Source organism: Anomaloglossus baeobatrachus, chromosome 7, assembly GCF_048569485.1.
Source record: "Anomaloglossus baeobatrachus isolate aAnoBae1 chromosome 7, aAnoBae1.hap1, whole genome shotgun sequence".
In the NCBI taxonomy this organism is placed as follows: domain Eukaryota; kingdom Metazoa; phylum Chordata; class Amphibia; order Anura; family Aromobatidae; genus Anomaloglossus; species Anomaloglossus baeobatrachus.
Genome location: NC_134359.1, coordinates 289,069,616 through 289,087,512, shown reverse-complemented (window position 1 = coordinate 289,087,512; position 17,897 = coordinate 289,069,616). Strand labels below are relative to the sequence as shown.

Sequence of the window (17,897 nt, the reverse complement as noted above, 5' to 3'; positions counted from 1 at the left end):
CACCCCAGTGCAATGGAGCTAAAAGCCATGGTGGTAAGTCGCCGCTGCCATGATACAAAAAAAAAGAATAATAACCGGTCTCCATCACTCTTTGTCAATGCCGTTGTCTGTCACCCCTACACCACATCAGGTGGGACTCCTAATCCCGCAGTGCCTATGTTTTACCATTAGGGGCGAGTTATATTACTTGCGTATACATTATTTTAAGCATTTGGATAATTTTACCAGCACGCTATATTTACCCGCAGGCCGGGAGAAGCTCGAAGAGGCAGCTGTTTCTTCTGCCTGGAGGAATTGAGCGACATCTCAAGATAAAGACTTGTTCGGTAGGTGACATTGTGGAAAACGAATTAATGGGGTCGTCAGGTTAGAACAAGTTAGGTGATAATTTACTGATCCATGGGGGTCCGACTGCTGGGACCTGCACTGATCGGAAGAAGCGGGAACTTTTATCCCCCATTATAAAATACGCCCATTCTTCCCGACCGCCACCATTCATTCTTTATAGGTCTACCGTAAAAAACAAATGGCAGCCCCATAGGGAATGAATAGAGCGGCGAGTAAGAAAGCCCCCTGGGGTCCCATCAGTCAGACCCCCACTAACCAACATGTTATCACCAGTCCTGTGGATAGGTATGATAACCTGTTTCACCGGACAAGCCCTTTAAGTATCTACTGTATTACATTACTTCTATTGTGCCGGACCAACAAAAGTGCCGGATCATTGGAATTCTGTGGATCCTGCCTATATGCGGTTATGTCTCTGCAGGTGGCCTTTGATGTAATTGAGGAGATCTGCACGGAGATGGGGGTTCACAGGGATGAGGCCTACAATGAATACGCCATTTTTGCTGTGACTAATAGGGGTAAGTAGTGAAGACGATGCCGGTCTCTCCTGCGCCGCAGTGCCGTATATAGGGCTACAATGTGAGCACATGCAAATCCAGGAACTGGAAATGATTTCTTTATGGCCCCATGTGTTATCATGTGCAGGTCAGAACGTCAGGCCCATCAATAGGAAGGAGTACATCCTGGACGTGTCTGCGGAGATGGAGCAGATCGACAGCAACTACATGTTTTGGTTCAGACGCGTCATCTGGACACAATCACTCAAGTTTGAGAACGAGTTATATGTGACCATGCATTATAATCAGGTAGGTATGGGGGGCACCGGACCCCTCTCATCTGAAAGCCCAATTGGGTCCTAAGATGAGTATATGGGCTGCATCATAACATCTGCTCAGAACTATTACTGTGACACTGGGGGTACAGGATAATGACACTGACACTGGAGGTACAGGATAATGACACTGACACTGGGGGTACAGGATAATGACACTGACACTGGGGGTACAGGATAATGACACTGACACTCTGGGTACAGGATAATGACACTGACACTGTGGGTACAGGATAATGACACTGACACTGGGGGTACAGGATAATGACACTGACACTGACACTGGGGGTACAGGATAATAACACTGACACTGGGGGTATAGGATAATGACACTGACACTGGGGGTACAGGATAATGACACTGACACTGTGGGTACAGGATAATGACACTGACACTGGGGGTACAGGATAATGACACTGACACTGGGGGTACAGGATAATAACACTGACACTGGGGGTACAGGATAATGACACTGACACTGGGGGTACAGGATAATGACACTGGGGGTACAGGATAATGACACTGGGGGTACAGGATAATGACACTGGGGGTACAGGATAATGACACTGACACTGGGGGTACAGGATAATGACACTGGGGGTACAGGATAATGACACACACACTGGGGGTACAGGATAATGACACTGACACTGGGGGTACAGGATAATGACACTGACACTCGGGGTACAGGATAATGACACTGGGGGTACAGGATAATGACACTGGGGGTACAGGATAATGACACTGGAGGTACAGGATAATGACACTGACACTGGGGGTACAGGATAATGACACTGACACTGACACTGGGGGTACAGGATAATAACACTGACACTGGGGGTACAGGATAATGACACTGACACTGGGGGTACAGGATAATGACACTGGGGGTACAGGATAATGACACTGGGGGTACAGGATAATGACACTGGGGGTACAGGATAATGACACTGACACTGGGGGTACAGGATAATGACACTGACACTGGGGGTACAGGATAATGACACTGACACTCGGGGTACAGGATAATGACACTGGGGGTACAGGATAATGACACTGGGGGTACAGGATAATGACACTGGAGGTACAGGATAATGACACTGGGGGTACAGGATAATGACACTGGGGGTACAGGATAATGACACTGGGGGTACAGGATAATGACACTGGGGGTACAGGATAATGACACTGGGGGTACAGGATAATGACACTGGGGGTACAGGATAATTACACTGTGGGTACAGGATAATGACACTGACACTGGGGGTACAGGATAATGACACTGACACTGGGGGTACAGGATAATGACACTGACACTGAGGGTACAGGATAATGACGCTGACACTGGGGGTACAGGATAATGACACTGACACTGAGGGTACAGGATAATGACACTGACACTGGGGGTACAGGATAATGACGCTGACACTGGGCGTACAGGATAATGACACTGACACTGGGGGTACAGGATAATGACACTGGGGGTACAGGATAATGACACTGACACTGGGGGTACAGGATAATGACACTGACACTGGGGGTACAGGATAATGACACTGACACTCTAGGTACAGGATAATGACACTGACACTGGGGGTACAGGATAATGACACTGACACTGGGGGTACAGGATAATGACACTGACACTGGGGGTACAGGATAATGACGCTGACACTGGGCGTACAGGATAATGACACTGACACTGGGGGTACAGGATAATGACGCTGACACTGGGGGTACAGGATAATGACACTGACACTGGGGGTACAGGATAATGACACTGACACTGGGGGTACAGGATAATGACACTGACACTGGGGGTACAGGATAATGACACTGGCACTGGGGGTACAGGATAATGACACTGACACTGGGGGTACAGGATAATGATACTGACACTCGGGGTACAGGATAATGACACTGACCCTGGGGGTACAGAATAATGACGCTGACACTGGCGGTACAGGATAATGACACTGGCGGTACAGGATAATGACACTGGAGGTACAGGATAATGACACTGGGGGTACAGGATAATGACACTGGAGGTACAGGATAATGACACTGGGGGTACAGGATAATGACACTGGGGGTACAGGATAATGACACTGGGGGTACAGGATAATGACACTGGAGGTACAGGATAATGACACTGGGGGTACAGGATAATGACACTGGGGGTACAGGATAATGACACTGGGGGTACAGGATAATGACACTGACACTGGGGGTACAGGATAATGACGCTGACACTGGGGGTACAGGATAATGACACTGACACTGGGGGTACAGGATAATGACACTGACACTGGGGGTACAGGATAATGATACTGACACTCGGGGTACAGGATAATGACACTGACACTGGGGGTACAAGATAATGACACTGACACTGGGGTACAGGATAATGACACTGGAGGTACAGGATAATGACACTGGGGGTACAGGATAATGACACTGACACTGGGGGTACAGGATAATGACACTGGAGGTACAGGATAATGACACTGGGGGTACAGGATAATGACACTGGGGGTACAGGATAATGACACTGGAGGTACAGGATAATGACACTGGGGGTACAGGATAATGACACTGGAGGTACAGGATAATGACACTGGGGGTACAGGATAATGACACTGGGGTACAGGATAATGACACTGACACTGGGGGTACAGGATAATGACACTGGGGGTACAGGATAATGACACTGGGGGTACAGGATAATGACACTGGAGGTACAGGATAATGACACTGGAGGTACAGGATAATGACACTGGGGGTACAGGATAATGACACTGGGGGTACAGGATAATGACACTGGGGGTACAGGATAATGACACTGGAGGTACAGGATAATGACACTGGGGGGACAGGATAATGACACTGGGGGTACAGGATAATGACACTGGGGGTACAGGATAATGACACTGGGGGTACAGGATAATGACACTGGGGGTACAGGATAATGACACTGGAGGTACAGGATAATGACACTGGGGGGACAGGATAATGACACTGGGGGGACAGGATAATGACACTGGGGGTACAGGATAATGACACTGGAGGTGCAGGATAATGACACTGGAGGTGCAGGATAATGACACTGGAGGTACAGGATAATGACACTGGGGGTACAGGATAATGACACTGGAGGTACAGGATAATGACACTGGGGGTACAGGATAATGACACTGGAGGTACAGGATAATGACACTGGGGGTACAGGATAATGACACTGGGGGTACAGGATAATGACACTGGGGGTACAGGATAATGACACTGGAGGTACAGGATAATGACACTGGGGGTACAGGATAATGACACTGACACTGGGGGTACAGGATAATGACACTGACACTGAGGGTACAGGATAATGACGCTGACACTGGGGGTACAGGATAATGACACTGACACTGGGGGTACAGGATAATGACACTGACACTGAGGGTACAGGATAATGACACTGACACTGGGGGTACAGGATAATGACACTGACACTGGGGGTACAGGATAATGACGCTGACACTGGGCGTACAGGATAATGACACTGACACTGGGGGTACAGGATAATGACACTGACACTGAGGGTACAGGATAATGACGCTGACACTGGGGGTACAGGATAATGACGCTGACACTGGGCGTACAGGATAATGACACTGACACTGGGGGTACAGGATAATGACACTGGGGGTACAGGATAATGACACTGACACTGGGGGTACAGGATAATGACACTGACACTGGGGGTACAGGATAATGACACTGACACTCTAGGTACAGGATAATGACACTGACACTGGGGGTACAGGATAATGACACTGACACTGGGGGTACAGGATAATGACACTGACACTGGGGGTACAGGATAATGACACTGACACTGGGGGTACAGGATAATGACGCTGACACTGGGGGTACAGGATAATGACGCTGACACTGGGCGTACAGGATAATGACGCTGACACTGGGCGTACAGGATAATGACACTGACACTGGGGGTACAGGATAATGACGCTGACACTGGGGGTACAGGATAATGACACTGACACTGGGGGTACAGGATAATGACACTGACACTGGGGGTACAGGATAATGACACTGACACTGGGGGTACAGGATAATGACGCTGACACTGGGTGTACAGGATAATGACACTGGCACTGGGGGTACAGGATAATGACACTGACACTGGGGGTACAGGATAATGACGCTGACACTGGGCGTACAGGATAATGACACTGACACTGGGGGTACAGGATAATGACACTGGGGGTACAGGATAATGACACTGACACTGGGGGTACAGGATAATGACACTGACACTGGGGGTACAGGATAATGACACTGACACTCTAGGTACAGGATAATGACACTGACACTGGGGGTACAGGATAATGACACTGACACTGGGGGTACAGGATAATGACACTGACACTGGGGGTACAGGATAATGACACTGACACTGGGGGTACAGGATAATGACACTGACACTGGGGGTACAGGATAATGACGCTGACACTGGGCGTACAGGATAATGACGCTGACACTGGGCGTACAGGATAATGACACTGACACTGGGGGTACAGGATAATGACGCTGACACTGGGGGTACAGGATAATGACACTGACACTGGGGGTACAGGATAATGACACTGACACTGGGGGTACAGGATAATGACACTGACACTGGGGGTACAGGATAATGACGCTGACACTGGGTGTACAGGATAATGACACTGGCACTGGGGGTACAGGATAATGACACTGACACTGGGGGTACAGGATAATGATACTGACACTCGGGGTACAGGATAATGACACTGACCCTGGGGGTACAGAATAATGACGCTGACACTGGCGGTACAGGATAATGACACTGACCCTGGGGGTACAGAATAATGACGCTGACACAGGAGGTACAGGATAATGACACTGGGGGTACAGGATAATGACACTGGGGGGACAGGATAATGACACTGGCGGTACAGGATAATGACACTGGCGGTACAGGATAATGACACTGGAGGTACAGGATAATGACACTGGGGGTACAGGATAATGACACTGGAGGTACAGGATAATGACACTTGGGGTACAGGATAATGACACTGGGGGTGCAGGATAATGACACTGGGGGTACAGGATAATGACACTGGGGGTACAGGATAATGACACTGGAGGTACAGGATAATGACACTGGGGGTACAGGATAATGACACTGGGGGTACAGGATAATGACACTGGAGGTACAGGATAATGACACTGGGGGTACAGGATAATGACACTGGGGGTACAGGATAATGACACTGGGGGTACAGGATAATGACACTGACACTGGGGGTACAGGATAATGACGCTGACACTGGGGGTACAGGATAATGACACTGACACTGGGGGTACAGGATAATGACACTGACACTGGGGGTACAGGATAATGATACTGACACTCGGGGTACAGGATAATGACACTGACACTGGGGGTACAAGATAATGACACTGACACTGGGGTACAGGATAATGACACTGGAGGTACAGGATAATGACACTGGGGGTACAGGATAATGACACTGACACTGGGGGTACAGGATAATGACACTGGAGGTACAGGATAATGACACTGGGGGTACAGGATAATGACACTGACACTGGGGGTACAGGATAATGACACTGGGGGTACAGGATAATGACACTGGGGGTACAGGATAATGACACTGGAGGTACAGGATAATGACACTGGGGGTACAGGATAATGACACTGGAGGTACAGGATAATGACACTGGAGGTACAGGATAATGACACTGGGGGTACAGGATAATGACACTGGGGTACAGGATAATGACACTGACACTGGGGGTACAGGATAATGACACTGGGGGTACAGGATAATGACACTGGGGGTACAGGATAATGACACTGGAGGTACAGGATAATGACACTGGAGGTACAGGATAATGACACTGGGGGTACAGGATAATGACACTGGGGGTACAGGATAATGACACTGGGGGTACAGGATAATGACACTGGAGGTACAGGATAATGACACTGACACTGGGGGTACAGGATAATGACACTGACACTGGGGGTACAGGATAATGACACTGACACTGGGGGTACAGGATAATGACACTGGGGGTACAGGATAATGACACTGGGGGTACAGGATAATGACACTGGAGGTACAGGATAATGACACTGGGGGTACAGGATAATGACACTGGAGGTACAGGATAATGACACTGGAGGTACAGGATAATGACACTGGGGGTACAGGATAATGACACTGGGGTACAGGATAATGACACTGACACTGGGGGTACAGGATAATGACACTGGGGGTACAGGATAATGACACTGGGGGTACAGGATAATGACACTGGAGGTACAGGATAATGACACTGGAGGTACAGGATAATGACACTGGGGGTACAGGATAATGACACTGGGGGTACAGGATAATGACACTGGGGGTACAGGATAATGACACTGGGGGTACAGGATAATGACACTGGAGGTACAGGATAATGACACTGGAGGTACAGGATAATGACACTGGGGGTACAGGATAATGACACTGGGGGTACAGGATAATGACACTGGGGGGACAGGATAATGACACTGGGGGTACAGGATAATGACACTGGGGGTACAGGATAATGACACTGGGGGTACAGGATAATGACACTGGGGGTACAGGATAATGACACTGGGGGTACAGGATAATGACACTGGGGGTACAGGATAATGACACTGGAGGTACAGGATAATGACACTGGGGGTACAGGATAATGACACTGGGGGTACAGGATAATGACACTGGGGGTACAGGATAATGACACTGGGGGTACAGGATAATGACACAGGAGGTACAGGATAATGACACTGGGGGTACAGGATAATGACACTGGAGGTACAGGATAATGACACAGGAGGTACAGGATAATGACACTGGGGGTGCAGGATAATGACACTGGGGGTACAGGATAATGACACTGGGGGTACAGGATAATGACACTGGGGGTACAGGATAATGACACTGGAGGTACAGGATAATGACACAGGAGGTACAGGATAATGACACTGGGGGTACAGGATAATGACACTGGGGGTACAGGATAATGACACTGGGGGTACAGGATAATGACACTGGGGGTACAGGATAATGACACTGGGGGTACAGGATAATGACACAGGAGGTACAGGATAATGACACTGGGGGTACAGGATAATGACACTGGAGGTACAGGATAATGACACAGGAGGTACAGGATAATGACACTGGGGGTACAGGATAATGACACTGGAGGTACAGGATAATGACACAGGAGGTACAGGATAATGACACTGGGGGTACAGGATAATGACACTGGAGGTACAGGATAATGACACAGGAGGTACAGGATAATGACACTGGGGGTACAGGATAATGACACTGGGGGTACAGGATAATGACACTGGGGGTACAGGATAATGACACTGGGGGTACAGGATAATGACACAGGAGGTACAGGATAATGACACTGGGGGTACAGGATAATGACACTGACACTGGGGGTACAGGATAATGACACTGACACTGGGGGGTACAGGATAATGACACTGACACTGGGGGGTACAGGATAATGACACTGGAGGAACAGGATAATGACGCTGACACTGGGGGGTACAGGATAATGACACTACCAGTTGGGGGTCTCCATCTTAATATCGGGGTGTTCTTGCTCCGCAGGTGTTACCGGATTACTTGAAAGGACTTTTTAATGTTTTTTCTCATGCTAAACCCACCGAGGCGCAGTTTCAGCAGATATCGAGACTCGCAGCTTTGCAGCATCGTGCCAAGGACAGCGTCTACCTGCCGACTGCGTGCGTATACTTCTCCTCATCACCATATTCCTCTGGCTCCCCATAGATAATTATTCTCTATTCATCTTGCTTGATACAGCACAGCCTCCATATACAGTGCAGCCTCCACATACCCTCCACATACAACGCAGCCTCCACATACAGTGCAGCCTCCACATACAGCACAGCCTCCACATACAGCGCAGCCTCCAGATACCCTCCACATACAGCACAGCCTCCACATACAGCGCAGCCTCCACATACAGTGCTGCCTCCAGATACCCTCCACATACAGCACAGCCTCCACATACAGCGCAGCCTCCACATACCCTCCATATACAGCGCAGCCTCCACATACCCTCCATATACAGCGCAGCCTCCACATACCCTGCACATACAGTGCAGCCTTCACATACCCTACACATACAGCACAGCCTCCACATACAGCGCAGCCTCCACATACCCTCCACATACAGCGCAGCCTCCACATTCAGCACAGCCTCCACATACAGCACAGCCTCCACATACAGCACAGCCTCCACATACAGCGCAGCCTCCACATACAGCGCAGCCTCCACATACAGCGCAGCCTCCACATACAGCACAGCCTCCACATACCCTCCATATACAGCGCAGCCTCCACATACCCTCCACATACAGCCTTCACATACAGCGCAGCCTCCACATACCCTCCATATACAGCGCAGCCTTCACATACCCTACACATACAGCACAGCCTCCACATACAGTGCAGCCTCCACATACCCTTCACATACCCTACACATACAGCACAGCCTCCACATACAGCGCAGCCTCCACATACCCTCCACATACAGCGCAGCCTCCACATTCAGCACAGCCTCCACATACAGCACAGCCTCCACATACAGCACAGCCTCCACATACAGCGCAGCCTCCACATACAGCACAGCCTCCACATACCCTCCATATACAGCGCAGCCTCCACATACCCTCCACATACAGCCTTCACATACAGCGCAGCCTCCACATACCCTCCATATACAGCGCAGCCTTCACATACCCTACACATACAGCACAGCCTCCACATACAGTGCAGCCTCCACATACCCTCCACATACAGCGCAGCCTCCACATACAGCACAGCCTCCACATACAGCACAGCCTCCACATACAGCGCAGCCTCCACATACAGCGCAGCCTCCACATACAGCGCAGCCTCCACATACAGCACAGCCTCCACATACAGCACAGCCTCCACATACAGCACAGCCTCCACATACCCTCCATATACAGCGCAGCCTCCACATACCCTCCACATACAGTGCAGCCTTCACATACAGCGCAGCCTCCACATACCCTCCATATACAGCGCAGCCTCCACATACCCTCCACATACAGTGCAGCCTTCACATACCCTACACATACAGCACAGCCTCCACATACAGCGCAGCCTCCACATACCCTCCACATACTGCGCAGCCTCCACATACAGCACAGCCTCCACATACAGCACAGCCTCCACATACAGCGCAGCCTCCACATACAGCGCAGCCTCCACATACAGCGCAGCCTCCACATACAGCGCAGCCTCCACATACCCTCCACATACAGCGCAGCCTCCACATACAGCACAGCCTTCATCTCTACACCAGAGCGCCACCTATTGGCAGTAGAGGCTCCGTGCTGCTGCTCTCTTCGCCTTTCTATGATGCCCCTGCTGTTCCTGGCCTCTCCCTGTATGGCAGATGATGGTTCTCTGGTGGCCTCTGCGGTTGCAGCCATCATTTGCCCCATTGGGGGTTGTAGTCCACTGATCTGGTCCTCGTCTTCTTGCAGTCGGGAGGTGCAGGATTACATCCCCAGCCAGTACTACAAGGTGGTGAAGCCGCAGTCCTGGCTGAACATGGTGATGCATCACATGCAGCAGATCCAGCCGCTCAGCCCGCACCAGGGAAGGGCTCAGTTCTTAGGTAAAACGTGACTAACACTTATATTAATAACCGGCAGATCATAGATTTATTGCAGAATGACTCCAGTTATGAGCAATTAGAGCTAATCCCTGAGGGCGGCAGCGGCTGCCATTACTGCCCGGCAGGACTGTGCCTGTATCCTGCCATACAACCGTATACGTCTGCGGAGTCTACATATTCTTCCTTGGATCCTGCAGTAGGGAAAGTGTTATATGAACCATTACCTAATACACGCAGGGTTGAGCATGGCCGTCATACATTGCCGGTATCTTCCCTCAGGTCTGGTCAGCGCTTTCCCCATGTTCGGATCCTCGTTCTTCTACATCCAAAGTTGCAGCAACAACATGGTCATCTCTCCGTGTATCCTGGCCATCAATCAGAACGGGCTCAACTTCCTCAACAAAGAGACCCACGTACGTATCTAGGGCAATGGCTGACTCTAGGGGTCTGTGCACACAGCAGCATGTAAGCCTCAATAGGTTTTTGGAGTTTGGATGGTTCTATTCACTGACAACAAGCTTTGGATTTACAAATCGGAACGCAAAGTATGTTAGAAGGTTGCAAAATTTTTCAATATTGTTATGGGTGTGCCCCGCTCTGATGAGTCAGGGACCAGAAGGTCACGGTATTTTTAAACATATCTGCTTTATTTTGGTGCTGTAGGGGTTAAGGACTCTTTCCTATCTCGCTATCCTTTGTAGAACTTAATCAAAGGTGCAGCTCTTTGAGATCACTCCCCCTCACTATCAAAAGTCACTTGTCTTACCATCTGATGCCGGTTATAGATTCTCATTCTTATACTGACCACTTTGGAAGGAGCCTGTCTCTGGAAGAAGCTGAGGAATCGTAACAATTGCAGCTGTGGTGTTTAACTACATTGGAGGAGCTTGGAGTGTTTGCCTTGTTGTGTTTATTTTCTGTCACGCTGCACTAAGACAGTGGCGCGGAGTAGTACAGCAGAGTCACCACAAGGGGGCAGCAGAGTAATGTCATGCTGTACTAGGACATGACCCAGAGTAGTACAGCAAAGTCACCACAAGGGGGCAGCAGAGTAAAGTCATGCTGTACTAAGACGTGAACCGGTGTAGTACAGCAAAGTCACCACAAGGGGGCAGCAGAGTAACGTCATGCTGTACTAAGACGTGAACCGGTGTAGTACAGCAAAGTCACCACAAGGTGGCAGCAGAGTAACGTCATGCTGTACTAAGACGTGAACCGGTGTAGTACAGCAAAGTCACCACAAGGGGGCAGCAGAGTAACATCATGCTGTACTAAGACGTGAACCGGTGTAGTACAGCAAAGTCACCACAAGGGGGCAGCAGAGTAACATCATGCTGTACTAAGACGTGAACCGGTGTAGTACAGCAAAGTCACCACAAGGGGGCAGCAGAGTAACGTCATGCTGTACTAAGACGTGAACCGGTGTAGTACAGCAAAGTCACCACAAGGGGGCAGCAGAGTAACGTCATGCTGTACTAAGACGTGAACCGGTGTAGTACAGCAAAGTCACCACAAGGGGGCAGCAGAGTAACGTCATGCTGTACTAACACGTGACCCAGAGTAGTACAGCAAAGTCACCACAAGGGGGCAGCAGAGTAGTCAGAGAGCCGAGTCAGCAACAGGAAGTCAAATCAATGTAGGAGGGGTGAACAAACTCAGAATCAGAAGCAAGCAAAGAGGTCAGGAGCCGAATAATAATAGAGAAAACCGAAGGGAGAGACAGAGCCAAGTCAGGGACGGGAGCATAAGTCAAGTATCGGGAAGTCCAAACTACAAACAAAGGTATGACAAGTGGGACTGGGAGAGGACACACAGAGACAGGTTAGGTGCACGGCAGGACAGATCAGGTACCTCAACAGAGCCAGCTGCACACACTATGAGACATAAACTATCACTGGCGCTGATCCAGAGGTGCAGCACCCAGATATAGCATCCCGGAAACCAGAACAAGGCAGGGAGAAATTAACCCCTGACATGAGAAGGCCGGAGCTGGGAGATGCCACAGCGGCAGATACCGGCCTAGATCATGACATTTTCCCCCTGTCTGTCTCCCTCTCCTTGTGTTGTATTATTGCAGTGGTGAGACTAGTGCTCTCTCCGTCCTTCTCACTAGTCAGGGTGAGTTCAGGGCAAGCGAGGACCTAGGCACGTGATTGGCGATGGGTAGAAGGACCTATATAGGGACATTAGGGACTGCAGGGATCAGCCTCAGGTAAGTTTAGGAGGTGACCCCACTCCCCTCTCCCTAGCCCCAGGCCCTACCGTTGTATTGTGTGTTGTAGCGCTCGCTGGGGGTTCCCTTCTCTGGCTCCCCAGTAGTCACTGCGCTATTAACATGACTTATTCAGTCACATAAAAACACATGTATCCATGTTTTGCAGGAGTTGATGGTGACGTTCCCTCTGAAGGATATCCAGAGCACCAGGACGCAGCGTCCCGCCCCGGGGCTCAGCTATCCGTACGTTGACATCATGCTGGGGGATATGATGTCACAGCGGGTAACGCAGCTGCAGCTGGAGCAGGTAAAGCGGCGGCTGCCTGTCATACACTGTGTGATATAGCATTAAGTCACCCAGCTTTCCTGATACCCTGAATGGTGAATCTGTCGTTTTCCCATCCTTATGATATAAAAGTCGCCATCAATCTGCCATTTCTAGATTTCTATAGCTAAAACTCGATCACTGTATAATTAAGGTTCTGCACCGTTTATGCTTCAATTCTTTACCATTATCGGGATCTTTGCTGTCAGTGAATGGAAAACTCTTCCTGGTTTGTAATTAGAGGATGAAAACGAGATTCACTGACAGTAAGCAGAGATACTGAAAATAGTGCGGAATTGAAGCACAAGGTATCTCAGCAGGTTGGAGAACTCGTATTCACTCATACAACGGGTCGTCTTATCCTTGTTATTTTCCATGAAGACATCTGATAATAAATCTGTCACTTCCATATAAAGTTTTTCCTCTGCTTCCATCTTTATATCCCGTCTCCTCTGTCTATGGGACTTCTTCTCTTCTGCTTTGCCCGCGGACCCCGAGTCAGAGCCGGTAGCGGTGGGTACCTTCCTATTCCACTTATCACTCACCAATCTTCATTGAATCCATACATATACAGCAAAAGTGTCCACATATACATACTATATATATATATTTACAGTTAGGTCCAGAAATCTTTGGACAGTGACACAATTTTGGCGAGTTGGGCTCTGCATGCCACCACATTGGATTTGAAATGAAATCTCTACAACAGAATTCAAGTGCAGATTGTAACGTTTAATTTGAAGGTTTGAACAAAAATATCTGATAGAAATTGTAGGAATTGTACACATTTCTTTACAAACACTCCACATTTTAGGAGGTCAAAAGTAATTGGACAAATAAACCAAACCCAAACAAAATATTTTTATTTTCAATATTTTGTTTCGAATCCTTTGGAGGCAATCACTGCCTTAAGTCTGGAACCCATGGACATCACCAAACGCTGGGTTTCCTCCTTCTTAATGCTTTGCCAGGCCTTTACAGCCACAGCCTTCAGGTCTTGCTTGTTTGTGGGTCTTTCCGTCTTAAGTCTGGATTTGAGCAAGTGAAATGCATGCTCAATTGGGTTAAGATCTGGTGATTGACTTGGCCATTGCAGAAGGTTCCACTTTTTTGCACTCATGAACTCCTGGGTAGCTTTGGCTGTATGCTTGGGGTCATTGTCCATCTGTACTATGAAGCGCCGTCCGATCAACTTTGCGGCATTTGGCTGAATCTGGGCTGAAAGTATATCCCGGTACACTTCAGAATTCATCCGGCTACTCTTGTCTGCTGTTATGTCATCAATAAACACAAGTGACCCAGTGCCATTGAAAGCCATGCATGCCCATGCCATCACTTTGCCTCCACCATGTTTTACAGAGGATGTGGTGTGCCTTGGATCATGTGCCGTTCCCTTTCTTCTCCAAACTTTTTTCTTCCCATCATTCTGGTACAGGTTGATCTTTGTCTCATCTGTCCATAGAATACTTTTCCAGAACTGAGCTGGCTTCATGAGGTGTTTTTCAGCAAATGTAACTCTGGCCTGTCTATTTTTGGAATTGATGAATGGTTTGCATCTAGATGTGAACCCTTTGTATTTACTTTCATGGAGTCTTCTCTTTACTGTTGACTTAGAGACAGATACACCTACTTCACTGAGAGTGTTCTGGACTTCAGTTGATGTTGTGAACGGGTTCTTCTTCACCAAAGAAAGTATGCGGCGATCATCCACCACTGTTGTCATCCGTGGACGCCCAGGCCTTTTTGAGTTCCCAAGCTCACCAGTCAATTCCTTTTTTCTCAGAATGTACCTGACTGTTGATTTTGCTACTCCAAGCATGTCTGCTATCTCTCTGATGGATTTTTTCTTTTTTTTCAGCCTCAGGATGTTCTGCTTCACCTCAATTGAGAGTTCCTTAGACCGCATGTTGTCTGGTCACAGCAACAGCTTCCAAATGCAAAACCACACACCTGTAATCAACCCCAGACCTTTTAACTACTTCATTGATTACAGGTTAAAGAGGGAGACGCCTTCAGAGTTAATTGCAGCCCTTAGAGTCCCTTGTCCAATTACTTTTGGTCCCATGAAAAAGAGGAGGCTATGCATTACAGAGCTATGATTCCTAAACCATTTCTCCGATTTGGATGTGAAAACTCTCATATTGCAGCTGGGAGTGTGCACTTTCAGCCCATATTATATATATAATTGTATTTCTGAACATGTTTTTGTAAACAGCTAAAATAACAAAAGTTGTGTCACTGTCCAAATATTTCTGGCCCTGACTGTATATATATATATATATATATATATATATATATATATATATATATATATATGCATATATATTCTGTATATATGTTTTTTTTTATATATATATATATATATATATATATATATATATATATATATATATACTGTATATATATATATATATATATATATATAGATAGATAGATAGATAGATAGATAGATAGATATTGCACACTCACACTTCTGGACCCCGAGAGCGTCATAGGCTATGTTTTGAGGGGAAATTTTAACCCCGCTCTTTACAGTTATTCACCAAACAAACCTGTCTCCATTAAAGCGAATGGAGCTGGGAGCCACACTGCAGCCAGAACTTAAGAAGAATGCGCAGCCACGCCCTTATATGGAATGTTGGCGTGTCACAATGCAGCCAGGGAAAGAGGCAGACACAGACAGGGTAAGAAACAGACATAGACAGGGTAAGAGGCAGACACAAAGAGACAGACAGAGACAGAAAGAGACAGACACAGACAGGTAAAGAGACAGAGACAGACAAAGAGACAGACAGACACAGGGAAACAGACAGACAGGGAAACAGAGGGAAAGAGACAGACAGGGAAAGAGACAAACAGGGAAAGTGACAGAGATAGATAGACAGACAAGGAAAGAGATAGATAGACAGGGAAAGAGATTGAGACAGACGGAGAAAGAGACAGAGACAGTCAGAGACAGACAGGGAAAGAGATAGAGAGACAGAGAGATATATACAGAGGGGGAGACAGACAGAGAATGGGAGAGAAACAGATTGACAGTTACTATCCCGGGCGTTAATATATTCTATTTATACATTCTATCCCGGGAATGTTAATACATTCTATTTTGTTAAATGCAGTTAGCCGGGTAGTACAGCTAGTGTATATATATATATATATATATATATATATATAAAGTATGTATATATGTAAAATGGCTGAAACATGAATGCTCTGCTCAGCCGAGTGTGCATGTGTCCTCTGTGCAGAAAGTAGAATAAGCCTCTGCCAGACGACTATCTCAGCTGCTTATCTCACATGAGAATCAAAGGACTGGGCATGTTGAAATCCAACATGCACTATCCTTCTTTTTTCCAAACTCTGCTGTCAGCGGAAAAATCATGACACCGCCATACACATTAGATCCTCGAAATAAAGCACAGCTAAGACATGTTGTACACTAGGAAGCTGCAGCATGTCCTCACTATAACATTTTAGGACAGTTTAGGTAATGCGGTAAAACATTAAATCATGGCTATGGCTGATTTTTTTCATTTACTGCACCATAATATTCATATATAAGGGCAGCCCGGCCATGATTGCGAGATCAGGATTGTAGCCATTGACATCTGGGATCGTCATCCCTATTCTCACCTCTAGGGGGCGTATTATTTCAATGCATTGTCTAACCTCATCTCTGTTTCCTTCAGGGCTTGGAGTTATGCAGGGTGGTCGCAGTCCACATGGAAAACCTTCTTCTGAGTCGTGATAAGCGGCTCACGCTCCCACCCAGCGAGATCACCCTGCTCTGAACGCCGCCATAATGGCCGGACTGAAGGGTCACACTCTGCACTTTAGAATTTGGCATTGGATGACTTGTACAAATGTGTGCATGGTGCTAGAGGCAAGGTTACTATAGAGCCCCTGCAGCTACTATGGTGCCCATGGATAGAAAGTCTAATAATCTTTTAGTAACTATTTATTATATATTTATTGTGGCCAGATCAACATTTGTCTGATACAGAGAACCAAATCCCCTACATAGTTGAATAACAATCTGTCTACAGCCACCACTAGGGGGAGCTCCCTGTATACAGAGATACATGATAAGATCCTGTCTGCAGCCACCACTAGGGGGAGCTCCCTGTATACAGAGATACATGATAAGATCCTGTCTGCAGTCACCACTAGGGGGAGCTCCCTGTATACAGAGATACATGATAAGATCCTGTCTGCAGCCACCACTAGGGGGAGCTCCCTGTATACAGAGATACATGATAAGATCCTGTCTGCAGTCACCACTAGGGGGAGCTCCCTGTATACAGAGATACATGATAAGATCCTGTCTGCAGCCACCACTAGGGGGAGCTCCCTGTATACAGAGATACATGATAAGA

At 47.9% G+C, this 17,897-nt stretch overlaps 1 protein-coding gene across 1 annotated transcript in view; it reads left to right on the top strand.

The window, feature by feature from the left end:
• The window catches only part of MYO15A (myosin XVA), a 123,215-nt gene extending 105,473 nt beyond the window's left edge, over positions 1-17,742 (top strand). The window contains exons 56-64 of the mRNA XM_075319461.1: positions 1-33; positions 249-326; positions 770-866; positions 994-1,154; positions 8,917-9,050; positions 10,848-10,981; positions 11,261-11,394; positions 13,363-13,503; positions 17,211-17,742. The exon at positions 1-33 is cut by the window's left edge and continues 62 nt beyond it. Of these exons, the coding sequence (XP_075175576.1) occupies positions 1-33; positions 249-326; positions 770-866; positions 994-1,154; positions 8,917-9,050; positions 10,848-10,981; positions 11,261-11,394; positions 13,363-13,503; positions 17,211-17,312 (1,014 nt within the window). The 3' untranslated portion in view covers positions 17,313-17,742. The remainder of the gene's footprint in view (positions 34-248; positions 327-769; positions 867-993; positions 1,155-8,916; positions 9,051-10,847; positions 10,982-11,260; positions 11,395-13,362; positions 13,504-17,210) is intronic.
• The last annotated feature ends 155 nt before the right edge of the window (positions 17,743-17,897 follow it).